At 35.4% G+C, this 19,797-nt stretch overlaps 1 protein-coding gene across 1 annotated transcript; it reads right to left on the reverse strand.

Annotated features, from left to right (window-relative positions):
• Positions 1–1,043: 1,043 nt before the first annotated feature.
• LOC127864335 (coadhesin-like) lies at positions 1,044–16,690 on the reverse strand. Its single transcript, XM_052403989.1, has 10 exons — positions 16,621–16,690; positions 15,981–16,154; positions 11,291–11,423; positions 9,181–9,359; positions 7,199–7,315; positions 6,060–6,206; positions 5,598–5,768; positions 3,073–3,219; positions 1,835–2,005; positions 1,044–1,266 (listed from the first exon to the last, which is right to left on the reverse strand). Exons 1-10 carry the CDS (start codon positions 16,688–16,690, stop codon positions 1,121–1,123), a joined length of 1,455 nt encoding a protein of 484 aa, XP_052259949.1. The 3' UTR covers positions 1,044–1,120.
• Between the last annotated feature and the right edge of the window lie 3,107 nt (positions 16,691–19,797).

The following is a 19,797-nucleotide window of genomic DNA, read 5'->3' on the forward strand; positions in this document are numbered from 1 at the left end:
CAGTGTTGACAAGGTTTTTCTTTTTTTTGACCTAATGACCTAGTTTTTGACCCGGCATAACCCAGTTTCAAACTCGGCCGAGATTTCATGGGGACAAAGCTTCTGACCAAGTTTCATGAAGATGGGACAAAAAATGTGGCCTCTAGAGTGTTTACGAGCAAATGTTAACGGACGGACGGACGGACATACGACGGACATAGACCGGTCACAAAAGCTCACCTGAGCAATCAGGTGAGCTAAAAAGGCGTGCAAATTGGTAGGACCACTTGTGTTATGTAATAATTACTAAACAAAAATGTTATGTGATAAATAAGCAACCGAAGCTGCTGTAAAACGTCGAAATACTAACAGTTCTTTGTCAAAGTAAAACTAAAATGGACGAGCAAAACACGATAAATACTTGCAAGTGATAAAACGGAATATTTGGACGAGATTCAGCTTACAAATCGAGATACACGATGGTGTTTCTTTCTTTGTTGCTTCACTATAGCTTCATAGAAATATCCAATACATTTCTGAAAATCCATATACTCAAACAAATTGAACTATGAAAATGTCATGGTTATTTTATAAAAATAAAAACTGTTATAGATTCATGTAAGTGTCAGACATTAATTTTCCAATAAAGGCTCTTTAATTAATGACGTTCCATAAGCTTAATAACAAAATACATGCTTATTTTGTTATTGCACAAGTTGCTGATCTTAGTGATAATGTAGATAAACAATGAATTATCTTTTCGAATCCGACATCGTGTATCCAATCACTTTTCTGTAGTTTTATTCTGTATTCTTTATGTAGAAACCAGTTAAGGTCAAACTGTGGTTGAAATTAAGTGATAATAAGAGCTATATCGGATATCAGGAGCAACATACCGTAAACATGTGATTTTTGTATGTGTCGACGCAAAGAAGATTTCTTGTAACATGTGAAATTAACCGGCTAACGGGTTTTAAGAAAAAAATATAAAAAAATTACACTCTCGCTGCCGAAGGAAAAAACGTAAGCACACACGTTGTTTTATTACTTTTATTGGTGTTTTGCCGTGTAACACATTTACAATTGCAACCTTTGGTCACATAAAGCATTTCTAATATATGTTCCGTTGAGCCCACAATCTTCAACAGGTCGCTTGCGAGCAAGGCATGGTGTCATAGGCAGACCCCGGACAGTCCTCGTCATGACCGGAAGAACACATCCTCAAACGCGAAATGGTGCCGTTACCACACGTCACCGAGCAGTCGCCGAGGAACCATTCGCTCCAACCTGATCATTTAAACACTATATCCTAAGACGCATACATATAAATTAGTGGTTTAATGATATATAAAAATAAGTTCTTTAAGGTTTTCTGTCAAGCAAAGAACACATATTTTAATAATTAATGATACGTTTTATTCAAAGTACCATATTATGTTTTAAAATTGTAATATCAAACAACAGAACGTAACAGAAAACATAAAATGATGCCTGACATCATACGCATTAGGATATGTTATTTTTTGTGTTCAAATGAACTAATTTCATAAAGATCTCTTTTTTGTCAATAGTATTTCTTTTTTTAATAGGTAGAGTGTATATAATACATGTTATATTACTCTACTGTGGTATTTAGTGATGGTGTGTCACAGTCGTTAATTGATCGACATCGTATTCCATATACCATAAACAACCAACGCGAGCGAGCCAGCTCACCGGAACACCAAACGTATGTACTATTCCCAATATATTTTCTTTATTATATCGACAAGTATGATATTGACTTGTTAAATTGTTCAATAGAGCTTAAGATCACTATCTTGATCAGTTTCAAGACATAAATTAATAGTCATACTTGGACATTGTGCAAGCTTGCAAGTGCGGGTTTCAAGACTCGCACCAGAACAGTTCAAACCTCCGGAAGCGGGAGCTGGATTTGTACACGTCTTTGTTCGTTGTATGTGACCGTCTTCACATGTGACGTCACACTGGGACCATGGTGACCAAGAGGACCAGCCACCATCCACTGACCAAAAACATCTATATACACTCATTTGCATCTTATTTATATTATGTAATGTGTTACTATCTAAGAGTGCAAATGACGATCTTAAACTAATTGGATTATTTAAAGGTCGTCGTGGCGCAGTGGATATGGTGTCCGCCTAGCGACCGGGAGGTCACGAATAAATCCCCACTGGGAGCGTTCCTTCGATCTCCCACAAAGACACCAAGTACTGGTTCTAGTCCCATGAAACGGACTCGAGAGCGTTTAAAGAATCCTAACGCCTGCAGTGCTATCGAGCTAAAATAATTAGGTTTTAACGGGCTGTCAACCAGATTGACGAAAAAAGAAAAGTTCTTAAATACCGTATTTTTCATTTATTCGTTTATATTAATTAACATATCACGACTGGTATATTGCATTATTTGTTGTAAAGTTTTCATATTTCCAGTATATTCGGTAATAAATTTTCGCGATGTGAAATCGAAAGTACATCGCGAAAAAAAGTGACATAACGATAAACACACTATAAATAACGCAAGTAGATTGATCATTTTGTATATAAAATATATACAATTCACTACGCATGCGCAATTTGCATTCCTGGGTTTACCACGTGATGATGATGATCAATCTACTAGTATTATTTATAGTTAACTGGCAGTTACCTGGTAGACATACCTAGTAAACTTTCATTACCGAATAAACTGAAAATATGAAAACATGACTTGATTTTTTTGAAGGCATGTAATATAACAGTCGTTATATTTTAATCAATATAAACTAATAATTGTAAAAAATACAGTATTTTAGAATATTTTTTTGTCAATCTGGTTGACAGCCCCTTTAAACTATATGTCGATTAATTTCTTATTAAAACTGACCAAAATGTATATTGAGGATACTAACACTTTGCCATTAAAATGCTTCTTGATGAATAGAGCTTTATAGTGAAATTTGAAAGGAAAGTATTTTCCTCTAAGTTAAAGTTTAATTGGTTATATTTTACATGTCATTTATGCATATTGATTTTATATGCATGTACTGCATATTGAATGTATATGCATGCACAAAAGAAAGTTGTGTACCTCTGCATGGATTTCTATTACACTCAATCACTTCTCTGCTGTTTCCAGCACAATCTTCGGCGTGACCCGTGGAGCAGTGACGGATACGGGTAAGAGTTCCGCCCCCACATGTCACAGAACATTGGCCATTGAACCACGCAGACCAGGCTGTTTCATTTGAAACTTTTTTTTAAAACAAGAAGACCGAGTTGACATTATAACGCTCATGTTGTTTTGTTTTTTACGCCATTTGAAACCTTGTGCGATATCAATTTTTACTACAGTGCCATTATTTGGGATATTGTAGAACATGACCAATGTTTGTTGTTAAACACAAACCTTTATACCTCTTAACGTAGTGGTTTAAGGGAAGAACTCCACATAACGCTGCCCTAGAAAATTAATTTAACAGACTTTGTAGAGAACCTCTATAAGCTTTACATCCCAAATATTACACTTTGACTCTGAAGCATGCTTTTAAGAACATGTGAAGATAAAAAAAATATTTCATACTAAATATAACACTTTTAACCATTGTCGTTAAAGAGAAAAATATTGTTCTATAGTCGGGTCATTTTATGTAAAAATGCCACTAAAAAGGTATTTTAACTGATCCCGGTACGATAGAATATCCTTTGCCACATATAAAAAGTTTACTAAAATCGGACGATCGGAGATAAGTTTTTTGAAGATGGCGTCCAAGATGACCGCCTTATCCTATTCATGATGATAACTATGTTACTATCCTCTCAAATTTCCTTATTTTGGTGTGTTTACTCAGGTTTCGGGGGTCAAAGAACACATTAAGTTAATAACAAATTATAGGAGTCTATTACGTGACAGAGACATCCAACATGGCGTCAAAATGACCGCTAACACAATGACCACAAGTGCGTAACTATTGACTCAAATGTGTTATTCCGTTTTCGTTATTTTATAATTAATAGTTTTTTATGTTTTCTTTTAATTAATGGTCCCGAGTTAAACCTTGAAATGACTGAAAATATCAAATCATGGCAAATGCTTGATGGTGAATGTGTTTGCAGCCAGTCTAATGATTCCTTTGAATTACTGCGCCATAATATGTTCACAGAAAAATGGCTACAACCAAACATTCGTAACTCTTCAGCGACTGCCCCAAACATCACATGCAACAATATGTCATCGCCAACGCGTATACTATCAAATCATGGTATGGATGGAGATGCCAAATACTATGAAACCCTCTGAATGGGGATTGGTCAGGTAAACGACCTATTAATTTCAATCATGACCCAAAGCAATGCTGCACCAGAAGAACTATTAAAAATCATCGATTGTAAATGATCTGTAAAATGAAAATCCTCGTAATGCAGCTGAAGACGATACGGACTACCCTGCACTGCTGTATGTGGCCCTTGCCAAATTAAAAACTGTAACAATCCAAACAATTCACAAGAGGTCCGTTCTGAAGACGAGGATGACGAAACCGAGAGTTTAACGCTCTAAGACACATGTTATGGACCAAGGTGATTGTGTATCAGGTGAATGTAGACAGCTAAATGTCTTAAATGGAATTATGTTGGTTATCCAACTACATGTACTTAGTGATGTCAACAATTCAATGAAAGCATTCATTGTCTTCAAAACTATGGCGTTTTACATAAAAAGCATCACCATTTAGTCAAATGTGATGGACTTGTGGTACTTCATATTGTAGTAGTTGCTATTTTTGGACGCCATGATGGATTTTGTGAGACATAATACACTTATGCTATGTCTGATGATATTAAAGTGTTATTTAACCCCTAAAACCTAGGTATAGACACCATAATCGTCACATTGGAGTGGATAGTTATATAGAAATGATCAGAAAAAGGTTTTTGCGGCCATCTTGAAAGAGCAACTTTCCGGAGTTCGATTTCGTTAAACTTTTGATATGTTATAAAGTACATTCTACCCTACCAGGATCAATCAGGTGAGCTTAAGTTTAACAATGCTCTCTTCAATAGCATGGGTTTAATGGTGTGTTAGAGGTCAACACGTATTCAGCCCAAAACACTGAACAACCGAGCACATGAAAAATACACTCATAAAATCCTTCTTACAGAAAAGAATAACCAAACACTCTATTTTTTTCATTTAGCTTGTGACCTGGCTTTAGCATGTGCTACCCTATCTCAGTGTGTGTTATTTCTGTAAAGATGATTAATACAATTCTAAAAATTACCTTGAATAGAATAGAGAATTGAGAATAGGGAATTTGTGTAAATAAAACGATCTCAAGATTTTTGTCAATCATAGTTTTGTTTATTTTTTAAAGGTTGAATCTATCTGACAAAGTTCTATTTGGATTTTACACGACTGTGATTTTAATTATAGTTCATCTTCATGGCGTATGTAATATCGTATTCCATACACCAAACAATCGAGCGAGCAACACAACTCACCGGAAATAAAACACGTATGTACTATTGCTATTATATCTCCTGTATTGTGTCGACCAGTTTGATATTTACTTGTTAATAATTTAAAATAACATCCAAGAAACAAATTAATAGTCATACTTGGACATGGTGCAAGCTTGCACGTGCTGGTTTCAAGACTCGCACCAGAACAGTTCAAACCTCCGAAGGCGGGAGATGGATTTGTACACGTCTTTGTTCGATATATGTGACCGTCTTCGCATGTTACGTCACACTGTGACCATGGCGACCAAGAGGACCAGACACCGTCCACTGACCAAAAAGATCTATATACACTCATTTGCATCTTATGATTCTTATGTACGTCGATACAATCTAAAAATGCAAATGTCGATCAATTTTGTTTTTAAAGTATCAAAATAAATATTGAGTAATATATAATGAAAAATATACACAAACACTTTGTTATTGAAATACTTCTTTATGGTAAGACATTTTCTTAGTAAAAGTATTTTCATCTTAGTAACATATTGCACAAATGATATTTGTATACGCTATCTGTGCATGTAGATTTATTAGCGGGCAAACCAGATAGCTGTTTACCTCTGCAAGGAGTTTTCTGACAGTCAATCACTTCTTTGCTGTTTCCCACACAATCCTCGGCGTGACCCGTGGAGCAGTGACGTATACGTGTAAGAGACCCGTTCCCACATGTCACAGAACACTGGCCATTGAACCACGCAGACCAGGCTATATCGGTTTGAAACTTCATGTATAGAAGACGACTAAGATGACATTATACAGCTCACATGAAAAGTGTTTTTGCCATACGTATTTACATTATATTTAAACACGACGACCGAGATGTCGTTACTCACCCGAGAAGTGATGTTTTGATGAGATTAATATTTAAAGTTAGTTTTTTTAAAGACATTTGACCCTACGTGCGTGGTCAATTTTTACCCCAATGACGCTAATTGAAATAGTAATACTGTAATACACGGTCACTTTAAGTTACATACAAACCATATATACATCTGGACCTATCGATTCTATGGAAAAACATCACATGTAAATTCTTCTGTTTATCCCTAAGAAATGAAGTGAACAAACTGTGTGGAGGACCTCTATAAGCTTCACAATCCAAATATTTTGCTGTGACCTCTTGGGCGTGGGCATTTTGGAATAAGACAAATAAATTTTATAAACGATCTCAACATTGATGTAACATATCAAATACACGCGCTGATGGCCTTGAACTTTCGATGGAGACTAATTGTCTTTGAACTATGTTTGTCATGAAAATATATTGCAACACTTAGGCATGTCACTTTAACAATAGGAGCATGATGTTAAGGATCTTTGAAGATGAATATATATTATTTCATATTAAATATATCTCTTCTTATCAGTGTTAATTAAGAGAAAAATATTTTTCACGTTGATTGAGTATTCGTTAAAATAAACTATGTAACGATTGGTGATTGTGACCATTGGGGCGTGAACAAGTAGGTCATCAGAAGCTAGAATATTTGACAAAATCACACACACTTATATGTGGTTACACATCAAGCTGATCCCTTGAAAAATCTTTAAAAATAATAGATTGCATCAACTAGATTTCTTAGAATTCAACTACCAATGGTGCATGATATGGATCACCATTGTTTGAACATAAGGATAAGATAATTGTTTTTCTTAAGTCGTAGAGATCTGGTTAACAAACATTTTGTCGGGATCACCTGAAGTTGTGATTGATGTGTGGACATTTGGGTCAGCAGTCACTGTTGTTTGACCTGTCAAACGAGTGGTTGTTTGTGCTGTTGGACTGTTGGGTGGACTAGTCGATGTAGAGTCTTCTGTAAAATATTTAAGTCAAACAGCGTTCCAAGTAATAAACAATTGAGTATGATGCATTGGAAACACTATTAAGAGTTTTACACTTTGCAATCAAAGAAAGGCATGCCTTTTAATGAAAGTCTCAGTTTCACACATGTTACTGAGTCTTCACAGAAATAAAGAGAACATTAAAAAGGGCCAATATTATATTATAGAATTTATCAGTCCTGGTTTAAAAGATAAGACGATATAGAAAAGTGTAGAAACAACTTCAAAGTCGGTTCGTTTGTTGAGATTTATCACCGTTAGCAACAGTATTTCAGTGATATTATTATGGTCTTTTTACACACAATTGTTCTGGATAAGTTGATCTACTAGTACCAAGTTAACATACTTATGCCAGTAGCTGACACATTCACGGGACGATTGAACTCTACCGGTACGTAAACAAGAATGGAAAAACGTATAATTGTATTGTATCTAAGCGCGCAACATCTAACATCTTACGCAACACCTAATAATCCTTTTTATCCTATATATTTCCTAAGTATCGGGGGCTACCGCCTCCAAACCCCCGCTTTTTCGATAGCGGTAAACAACTGCGTACCGGTAAAGTTCAATCAAGCCCACATTAACTACGATGCAAGCTTCCAGTAGAGACAACTCAAGGGATGTGGTCGTTGTGGTCTTTGTTCACAGGTGATCCTTATTCGCATGATCGATTGAAACTTTTACAAAATATGCTAGTGGGCTTTTAACAAGTACCTTATCTATGTAAGTGCTCTATTGTTTAAATGTTTGAGAACTAATGCATGTATATTGAAATAAAGGATTGACGACACAGTTTGTTTTTTATATTAATTATTTCGATTTTCTTATTGTTTTTTATTACTTATTTTAACAATCGAATACATGTTTACGCTTCAGAATATTCTGGATTTGAGTTTTGCCTACACCAAGTACACTAGTCACTCTTATAAAACTGTGTCCTTTGCCTAACATACTAATCACCTTAACGCGTCCTTCCAACGTCAAGAACTTACGTTTGAGAGCCATAATGGCTAATTGTATCAGACAATTATTTATCTGTAATCTATGTACGTTTTAAACGGAGCAATTTAAGCAAGGAATGGGTATCAAGATGTTTGTGCTTAGTTGACATCGTAATTGTAATCGATTTTACTGAGTTGATGTAAGCTCCAAATTACTCTTTGATGTTTTGGCAAATAAGTACATTAATCGCGAGTCACTGGATAAAAAAATGCAACTTCTCACATTTTAAACGAACTCTCAAATGCATACAAGAAGCAAACGGCCTCAAATTAGCAATGAGTGTTAAATAACCAAATAGACTGCTATCGAGTTCAGTAAACTGTAACTTGCCAAATCTCCATGGCGACCGACGCTTGCACTGGTAAGATGTTGAACACTTGACTATCTCAGTATCACGGCGGCCATTGTTTAATTGAAAGTTGTGAAATCGTTGTAATGATTAAAGTGGTCATTGTGAGCTACAGTGTCTATAAAACAAAAAGAGTAAATTATCATAATTTATTATTTGATATCAAATGGCGGTTGCTGATTGTTGTGTGATGTTATTCGCATGAATAATACAATGTGAAATCGGTCGGAGGAAATCGATGTGGTCGTTATGGGGTCGTATGGTAGTCGCTGGGGCAGACTGTACTTAAATCAGAGAAAGCTTGAGAATACGTGTAAATGATTTCTGACATTTCCCAACACAGCATATGTTGTGCGTTTAGAATTGAATTTGCGATCCTTAGACGTATTGGTCTAGCACTCTAAAAAGTAAGCTTACCAGCCATCATTTCCCTTTAAAGGGCATCGTACGTTATTCTCTGAAGAAGATGTTTGTCAAACTTACCACGCATGTACAGGGTGTCTTGAGCAGGCTTAATATCCCTATTACAGTTGTCCGCGGTGCAGCAGTAGGTACAGTGGATGTCCTTCAGCGTGTTCTGGTCTGGTTTGTAGTCCTGACAGTCTGGATCATCACTTGTGCTGTGCCACCAGTCGTTCTCACATTCGTCAAATGTTCCACACCTTGTTAGAAATTCAAGATGACTGTGAGCACCGACGGACATCAAAACTTGAATAGGATTCACATACTTGAGTGCTGACATTGACCTTTGGGCTACATACTTAAGACTTGCTTGATCATCGCGTCTACTACATATTTCGAATACTTCGATTTGTGAAAACTTAAATTTCGGACACACTAAATAAATAACTTTAGAGTGTTCGAAAAGTACTAACGCTATTGTTTTGACGCACTAGTGTTCTGAATCGTCAAAATGATGGAAAACATACAAGTTTTATACAAAAATTCTCTCTAAATATATATCAGATTTTTCATTACAATGATGTATACACTATTATGTCTGCTTTGCACAAGGAAATTAAACAAATGACAATACAAAGTACAATAGTTAGTTATTGTTCTCAGCACAAGATTTCAACGTATTGTATCAGTATATGAAGTTTCATTCGAGCCTCGTTAATACGTCAGTAAATGATATATTTTGCACGATACAATTACTCTATGAAATTGGGCTCTTTGAATGGCAAGGTTTGATTTCATTTATTTTATTGGCGTAAACTAACTTTGAGAGATAAAATTCAGTGCAATCTGGCAGGCGGACAACACACAACCAATGAAACTTCACAACCATTGAAAACCCACCACAATAACTTAAAGTAACATTACTACTCAAAATCAACAAAAATGTCGTACAATTGTTCGTAAAATAAACTTACCCAGTTAAAAATTAGTGTTCCTTATGGCAATTGCCGAATGTTCCATGCCAGATGTGGTCTGGTAAAATAGATGTTTGTAGATACAAATGCTCGTTTTTATTATTGTTTTGCATATCTATTCATACGACACATGAACACTAAAATGGTGTTCGTGTGTCGTACGAAAAGATATATTCGCGGGAATTAATTGTGGCCACAAATAAATAATAACGAGCATTTTGTATCTACAAAAATCTATGTAATCATACCTCATCTAGCGTTGAAATTTTGGCTATTGCTATAAGGAACACTGATATTTAAGGTGTTAACTTTATTTTACGAAATACTTAACGAAATTTTCGTTGACTTTGAGCGTTATAGAGACTTTAAATTTCACTCAGTGGTCGTCATCATATAGATAAACAGTATAAATAAATCACCCAAATAAAATCCGAGACGGTAACGGCTATTTTTAACTTAGCAAAGAAAATATCATGTCAGGCACTTCAAAATCCTTATGTTCATACACTGCATAAGATGTTTTTGCAAGACGACCGCCGAAAATAAAAGGTTCATAAAGGCTTCCAGATGGCTAAAACATCCAAGATGGCCATCTGTTAGCAATATTGAACTGTTTTTAAGACAGTTTTATATCACACAGTGTCAAGATTATATCAATCAAGTGTGTTAACTTTAAGACACATTTTGCAGATGCTCTAAAATGCGAATATAAAATATGGCAAAAGAGTATGACATGCCCTTCAAGTCCTTTAAAATATAAAACAAGAACAACTGCATGTAAATTAAAAAAGCATTGAAGAATTTTTAAAGAGCAAATATTAAACAAACATTATCCAAGACGGCAACAGTTAAGCCATTTATATTATATTGGGATTATGTCATCTGGAACCTAATTCTAACAAAAATCATGTCACTAGGTTAAAGCAGAGGTTTTTATAAGATACATTCTGCAAACTCTGTTTTAGCCTTCTGTAGAATTTGTGATTTTATTCATGATGCAGGGAAAAAAGTATTGGGCTCGTTTATATCAGAGGGGAGTTTAAGAAACCATTGATAAAGTATGGTAGAAAAAAATCTACAATGCGTTCTAGAATAGTTTTACATTGATTGCAATTAGTGAACCCCTTTGAGCCGACTGCTCTATGTGTGACTTCAATGATACGGTAAGCTGGAATCCACAATAAGAACTAGATATAGCAGAGCTTTTTATGACTTGCCTTCTGTCAACCCATTTGGAGCCGTCTTCTTTGTTTGTGACCTCATTGATACAGTAGGAGTCGGGACACATCTCCACCTTGGTGAGGACAAAGCACAGCTGTGGGTTGACCTTACACACTGTGCAATGGATAGCTGAAACATAAATAAAACAACTGTTGCATAAATAGTCATAATGCAAACAATTGTTGTGATCATTTATATACGCTCAAAATATCGATATATAAATCGATTCATTTATAATTATAACATAACACTCGTTGATCTTCGTTAAGCACAGACAACACTTCATTTGTGTTGTACTGCTTCTCGTACGAAATACATAAAGTGGTACCAAACATGAGAACAACATAGCTTACTATAGTTCTCCTTTTAATTGCAGAAAGATAAGTCAAATCAATTTACCATCGAAGTACTTTTTGAATGTATATGTCGGTCTTCTGATGCGTTGCTACATGTATAACTCTACTCGCTATAAAATCATTTCTGTTTAGTGATACATGTAATGCTATTGTTTAGATTTAAATTTTTAAACCATCAATCTATATATTACGAAAATTAAGAAATAAGTTTTAATTGATCGTTCATAAAAAAGTTTTGATGTCCTGAAGCAGAGAATATTAAACAGAATGCTACGATCGATAGTTGAAAAGCATCCGTAATGTAAGATACAACGGCATTAGTCTGGTATTAAGACATATGGTTTGGCAGACATTCGTTTATCGTATTTTTATTATGAGATATTGCTTTTATAGGTCTAAAATCTTTTCTGCTGAGCAAGGAACTTTCTGTCTTTGGCCTCTCTATCCACCTTATAATGAATGCAATATTTCATTTAAAAAAATGCAACAAAACGTTGAAACGTACGATGTGGAGCCGTTGTTATACGATGTGGAGCCGATGTTGTGGAGACAACAGTGTCTATAAACCATAAAGAGTAAAGTGTAATGAGTGCTTGATTAAAAAGTATTCGGTGAGTAAACAGCGTACAGTTTCGTGATACTAATGCTATAATGATAACGAACTAACATAACGCCGAACCATTCTACTGGGGCAATTGTTGTTAACGAGTAAATAACACACAGTTACATGCTATAAGTTGATAATGCTAGCAGGTAAATAAGGCGCAGTTGCAAGCTACTGGGGCTATTGTGTAGGTCCATACTTCTATAGGGTACAGTTTTATACCCCATTTGTAAAGATTTTGTTTACAATTCAATGTTCTATACACGTATGTGACCTTAAAACATGACCATGAGCTAGGTAGCCGTGTGGTAATTGAGCCTGATATTTAAATAGGTAATTTTGTGTCAACTGAATCTAAAATCATTAAACACACGGGTATAGAGAGTGCACAAGCTATATATTTATTTGTGTATTTATTTATTTATTATTTATTTATTTATTTATTATTTTGACGCTTAAGGATGACATTGATCTTACAGTTATCTATGTAGATTTGCAACCGTCACGGTAGCACAAACTTAAACATAAATAACTATACCATTTTTTTTGCTGATTTTTGTTTATGAATTCCGTCAAGGCATAGGGAATTGTTTGAGTCCTTGGATAGTTAAACACTTTTACTAGTCGTGTACTTGTCAGGTGCAGATTATATCTTATTGCTTCTTTTGATCAATGAACCTTTCTCCCCTTTGTGTAATTTTTAATAATTTTTATTGCAAGAATGATATTTCAAACATGTTACATGTGTATTTGCATTTCAACGTTAAGCTTTTCTTTCTGATGTTTACAATAATAATGATAACATGTCATAATGCCATATTGATTGCCAATCAAAGTGCCCAAAAGGGGTCGGGGCAGTTTACATTACAACGGCAGGTAAGCTAATAGTACACGTGAGTGTTCTTTTCTGCTGAAAATGTATTTCCCCTAAACATATGCGAATCACACTTACGTTTCGATATCATGAGTATTAATGTGAGATAAGTGTTGCTTACGCGACTTAAATTAATCATGTTTCAAACTTTCAGTTATATTGAAGTCTCTCCCCTACGTATTTCAATATTCTGTTTAACAAAACAATATCGACAATTAGAAATCTTTATACAAATAAAATGCATGTTAATTATGGCAAATTTGCGAAATTTAATTGCTGTTCCTTGAGAATAGTATATAATTCATGTGTGGTTGAATAAAAATAGGGAAATAGGGAAGATAAATACACCAGGAGCAAGAGGGGGTAATCACGTGACAAACAAGATGGCGACGTCCATGCCGATGCAGGTATTTTTCGTCGTTTATACCCTGTATTACTTGTATGATTTTTATATTCCGCTCACTTTCCAGCCATATAAGGAAGAAAGTTACTGCCTTTTATTTCATAGTAATATTCGCTCTATATCTCGACTTTACTCGGTGCGAAATTTCTTAGCCGGATGACCTAATTAGGTCTCCACTAAGAAAATTTGCGGGGAGTCAAGTCGAGATATAAAGCGAATTAAAATACGAAATAAACGCTAATCACCTTTTTATATATATGGCTGGAAAGTGAGCGTCATTGAAAAAATAAACAGAAGTAATAAATGGTATAAAAAGGCGAAAAATAACCGTCTCGGTATGGACGTCGCCATCTTGACTATCACGTGATTACCCCCTCTGGGAGCTTTAAAAAAACATTCATAGTATATTTACCCGGTAAATGGTAACGGATTAAGAACAGGATAAATGCTCACATCCCTACACGGACCCTTGGTTAACCTTAAGACCCTTCCTGATATATCGACAGGGGCCTTAACAATAGCATACGATCATTTATCACATGCCATATATATATATATATAGTGTACATTACCATATAAAAAAGAGCAATACAACATGTTTTGAGCTCAAAATAAAGTGTCCTCCAAATCAATTGTGTTTATAAACAATCAGTTTATTTACATCGCTGTTTACTCAAGCGCTCCGGTCACAGGCAGCAGTATCATAAATTTGCCCCCCACCTTCTGGGACCCTACCACCCTCCCCCCGAGTTTACCCCAGGGGTTCCAGATTGTTAAATGTACACCTATTGTGTATGGTTTTACTTTTCAACATCGAATATTGACAAAAATACATTGTTTGAAAAAATAACCCTCGTATAGGTATTTTATATACACAAGGTATGTATTATATATACACAAGGTATGAAACGTACTATATGTATATTGCTGAAAGATTGTGGAACACTGGACGTGACCTTTTTCACCGAAAACACACATGTTCCCATGCAGTTGCCGACAAAATGCAACTGGATTCGTTAAAAGACAGTAAAAGCAACGTGATTACACTACTAACCGATCTCCTTCTCGGCTTATAACTTTAATATTCAATTAAATTCGACTTTCTCGCTTCATGTCTGTGTTTTGCTGTCATATTTTGTCGATCGAATGCTCGGTTCTAAAACGCCATATAATTGGCCAACACAATGAGAACAACCAACCAGATGACGCGTTATAAAATTAAAATGGTGTGCATGTGTAGATGAAACACCGAGTGACATATAGCGTGAAAGTCAAATTTAATTGAATATTAAAGTTATTAGCCGAGCAGGAGATCGGTTAGCTGTGTAATCACGTTGCTTTTACTGTCTTTTAACGAATCCAGTTGCATTTTGTCGGCAACTGCATGGGAACATGTGTGTTTTCGGTGAAAAAGGTCACGTCCAGTGTTCCACAATCTTTCAGCAATAGACATATAGTACGTTTCATACCTTGTGTATATATAATACCTATACGAGGGTTATTTTTTCAAACTGTGTATTTTTGTCAATATTCGTTGTTGAAAAGTCAAACCATACGCAATAGGTGTACATTTAACAATCTGGAACCCCTGGGGTAAGCTCAGGGGGGGGGGGTAGGGTCCCCGGGGGGGGGGGGATAGGGTCCCCGGGGGGGGCAAATTTATGATACTGCTGCCTGTGGCTCCGGTGACTGAGGTCATCAAAATATATCGTTGATTTTCAATGTTTTCCGGTATCACTTACAAAGAAGGTCTCTTCTTTATGGTTAAAACGAGTGTATTGATCAAATAAGTTACTTTATGCTGGTAAATAGTTGTTTAAAATAGAATTTGAATTTTCTTTCGGCTATTTTTAGCATACGTCTCCGCTTTGAGGCTACACACCACGTTAGTTGCAAAGTTGTAAACATTTCTTCCATTTATGAAACGGGTATATCTTCCATAATTCTTGATAACGTTGCACCTAAGCTGTGTTATTTTCATTATTTATGCAAGAGTTACTGAAATCCGGTATAAATTAGACCAATTTGTATGCATAATAATTGGATTTGTCACCTTGTATGAGCCTTTAAACTCATCCAGGAAATGCGTTAGTAAGCTCGCCAAAGGCCCGCTTACTAACAAAATTCATGAACTCGTTTAATAAAACAGGTTATGATATGACAACTCGTGCCAGATCCTATATATTTATGCGAATGAACGAAGAAATGCGCATGAATATTCGATATTTTTCACTTTTTTTATGACATTAAAAAGAATCTTTAGAACTACTTTTGAAATCATCGTTAGATACAGTTGCTAGGTTATATATATATAAACAATTTTGACCATACCGTTCAACTTTTTCACTAAATTATATAAAAATCATGGATACTGTTAGCTAATGATTTCTACTCGCAAACCAGCATGCCTGTGGTTTTAAAAAACTTCAAAGATAATTTTTAAGCGAACCAAGCAGAAATCGTTTATCCGGAATCTTTACGGGTGGACAACCGTCAAAGGAAGAATTCTTCAAACAAGCTTCAAATGAGGCAGCGAAGCAAGCATGAATCTGTCCATCCACGAGGCAAGGCATCCAACCATCGTATCCAAGGAAACTGCCAGTTCTAAGAGCTGGTATTTCAGCTGAAAATCATACTCAAGTCTTAGCAACTGATTTTAAGTTCAACGATCGACCTACGGTATGAGATAGACTGTTCTTTTGAAAAATATACTTAACAAATAATTTAATATGAATATGTTTGTGTGTGAATTATGCTCAATACAGTAACAGACAAAATACCAGTCTCCAGCCGTTATAAGAACAGGATCTTGGTGTTAGAACAGGATCTCGGTGTAAGATCAGGATCTCCATATGAATGTTAAAGTAACAAACTGAAAGAACCTGTTTTTCAACTTACACATGTATGTCATAATGCATATTCTCCTTAAGTCCCTCTTTATGTGTGTCGAGTTGAATTAACCTAGCTTACGTTATCTTTGATTTAATGCAGAATCAAGATTTTTCAGTCAATCAGACGTTAAGATTGGTGAATAGACGGATGGACTAACCGGGGTAAATGTACACTAAGAACTAAATGCAATGACATACCCAACCATTCACTGGCATCAAGCAGTATGCAGTTATCATATGCCAACAGATGGTCTTCTTGAATGTTCATATCCTAGAAGATCAAAAGAGGCAGTAATCTAGTATGTTACTTGATTTTACAGTATATACATGTCGATTACAGCAATACCTTAGAGAATGGTATATAAAGGTTAATTTTCTGAAAATTAAATGGAGACAAATCCTTTCTTTGCGTCTTATGTTACCAAGGTACATTTCCTATGGAAACCTAAAACAAGAAACCTGGCAATGCCACGACAGCCAATACATCAGTATTAAGCATTTCATTAATTTATTTCTTGAATGTTTTTGATTTCTTGACTGCACTCTAGGTTTTCACAAAAGCATCGAATGCACACAATTGTAGCTTAATACGTCCATATAAACTTGGTGGAAAAGTTCCTACACTTTTATAAACAGTGACGCATCAATTTTGTCCGAAAAATCTTACTTGGTTGTAAACATTATTGATGAAAACATGCTGGTTCTGTATGAAAAATGTTTCCACTTGTATTAACTAACCTGATGTCCAGAGACAATAAACCAGTCATTGTTGATGTTTCCATGGAAGCATGTACCACTCCCAACATACTGTACAACATGTGCTTTTGTGTTGGTTTCCGTCCGTACTGGGGTCTTTGCATTGAATGTGCAATGACAAGTGGATGCACTGACATGGCGCAGCTGTAGTAGCAGCATCAACAACAGTGAAACTTGTTTGGTCTGGAGAAAAGCAACCATGATTTACTTATTTAAGAATTACAGACACTAAACAATAAATAAGCAATGTATAATTGCGACCAATAACAATTGGTTTGATAGATCTGGGTGACTTTTTCTCTAAAAAAAAGAATGTCTCGTACGCAAAAGGTATCAAAAGACGTAAGAAAATCAATCACTATTTGTAATAGTTTCCTATAATTTCAGAGTGAAATTGTTTTGGCAGTTATTGGTTTATACTGAAAGTTCTAACAAAATTCAAATATACACAAAGTGAACCTTAAACTGTATCGACAGGAGAGAAACCTTATAATATCATATGGTCCTTTATTTACAGTAGAGAACCAAATCCAGTAAGGAACCATAACAAATTTACTCGACAAGACACAAGTATACTGCAATCAAACAACCAACATCACCTGTAAATTCATTTTGGTTTGATTTTTTTTAATGAGGTTCCAAATGTCGCACATGGCACATAATTATTCACAAAATATGTGTAATGAAATGAGCCAACAAAAGCAATATAATTCGAATCAAAAAAGAAAACAATGCAATTAAATTACAATTTAACTTCTCAATTTGTGTACACAAACCTGAGAACCAGGGAGTTTAAACTCTAACTTACCATACCTTTACCTCTAGGCTGCACGCTTAGGTCAGTTTACGATGCCGCCACTTTTCCATAAAAACTAACGCCACTTACTCAAACGGTCTCTCGAAAAAAGTGTGCGCATTGTCCAATATAGGTATCTGAATCCATATGCTATGATTTGCTGGGATTTGCACGTGGCGAACAACTTATTCACCTTTTTAGATGTTAAGAATGAACAACAACTAATTGCGTACCATTCAATCAACAAAATTCACAATAATGTCCTTTCTGCGTTTACAACAGCTCATTCAAGTCAGAATTTACAAAAAGAGGTTGTATTACAATAACCAACTTCGTATGATGCACTCAGTTTTCATTGAGTTGCTCTAAATGTGAGTAACAATTTATCAAGCAGTCCATAAAATGCAATACGGGAAGACACTTCCCGCGTTTACATATTTTTTGTTCCCATATATAAAACATGTAGCTACAGAATCATGATTAGCCCGTGCAGTCTTAATTTATTCAGAAGGGAAGTTTCTCCACACAAATGCATTAACTGTGTTTTATGCTACATTTCGCATTTATAAAAAGAAACGCGTTTTAACTTTTGTTTTGTTTTGGACACACTAACACAGAAAGGAATCGCTGAAAAACGTGTGCAATATAAAGAAGTGAAACTCCAGCTGCTGGAGCAGTATTGAATTTTCATTAAAAAAAATAATAATAAAAACACAATACCGCTACCAGCCTCTGAAGGCTGAAAATATAACAACATCGAAGATATGTACGGGGATACACGCTACTGCATCCACGCAGCACACATCAAACTGTTGTGCAATGCAATATAAAGAAGTGAAACTCCAGCTGCTGAAGCAGTATTGAATTTTCATTAAAAAAAAAAATAATTAAAACACAATACCGCTACCAGCCTCTGAAGGCTGAAAATATAACAAAATCGAAGATATGTACGGGGATACACGCTACTGCATCCACGCAGCACACATCAAACTGTTGTGCAATGCAATATAAAGAAGTGAAACTCCAGCTGCTGGAGCAGTATTGAATTTTCATTAAAAAAAATAAATAATAAAAACACAATACCGCTACCAGCCTCTGAAGGCTGAAAATATAACAACATCGAAGATATGTACGGGGATACACGCTACTGCATCCACGCAGCACACATCAAACTGTTGTGCAATGCAATATAAAGAAGTGAAACTCCAGCTGCTGGAGCAGTATTGAATTTTCATTAAAAAAATAAATAATAAAATAACAATACCGCTACCAGCCTCTGAAGGCTGAAAATATAACAACATCGAAGATATCTACGGGGATACACGCTACTGCATCCACGCAGCACACATCAAACTGTTGTGCAATGCAATATAAAGAAGTGAAACTCCAGCTGCTGGAGCAGTATTGAATTTTCATTAAAAAAAAATAATAAAAACACAATACCGCTACCAGCCTCCGAAGGCTGAAAATATAACAACATCGAAGATATGTACGGGGATACACGCTACTGCATCCACGCAGCACACATCAAACTGTTGTGCAATGCAATATAAAGAAGTGAAACTCCAGCTGCTGGAGCAGTATTGAATTTTCATTAAAGAAAATAAATAATAAAAACACAATACCGCTACCAGCCTCTGAAGGCTGAAAATATAACAACATCGAAGATCATAAATGTATTTATTCAGATAGTTCATTATATTTGACTTGACTACAAACTTTTGTAACCCATACCTCTCACAGTTATTTTAATTTTCAACATACTGTGCATTTATCATCCTGAGCAAGATACCTTCGTTACAGCAAAGGTGTGCTTATATTAC

Source organism: Dreissena polymorpha, chromosome 1 (genome assembly GCF_020536995.1).
Source record: "Dreissena polymorpha isolate Duluth1 chromosome 1, UMN_Dpol_1.0, whole genome shotgun sequence".
Lineage (NCBI taxonomy): Eukaryota > Metazoa > Mollusca > Bivalvia > Myida > Dreissenidae > Dreissena > Dreissena polymorpha.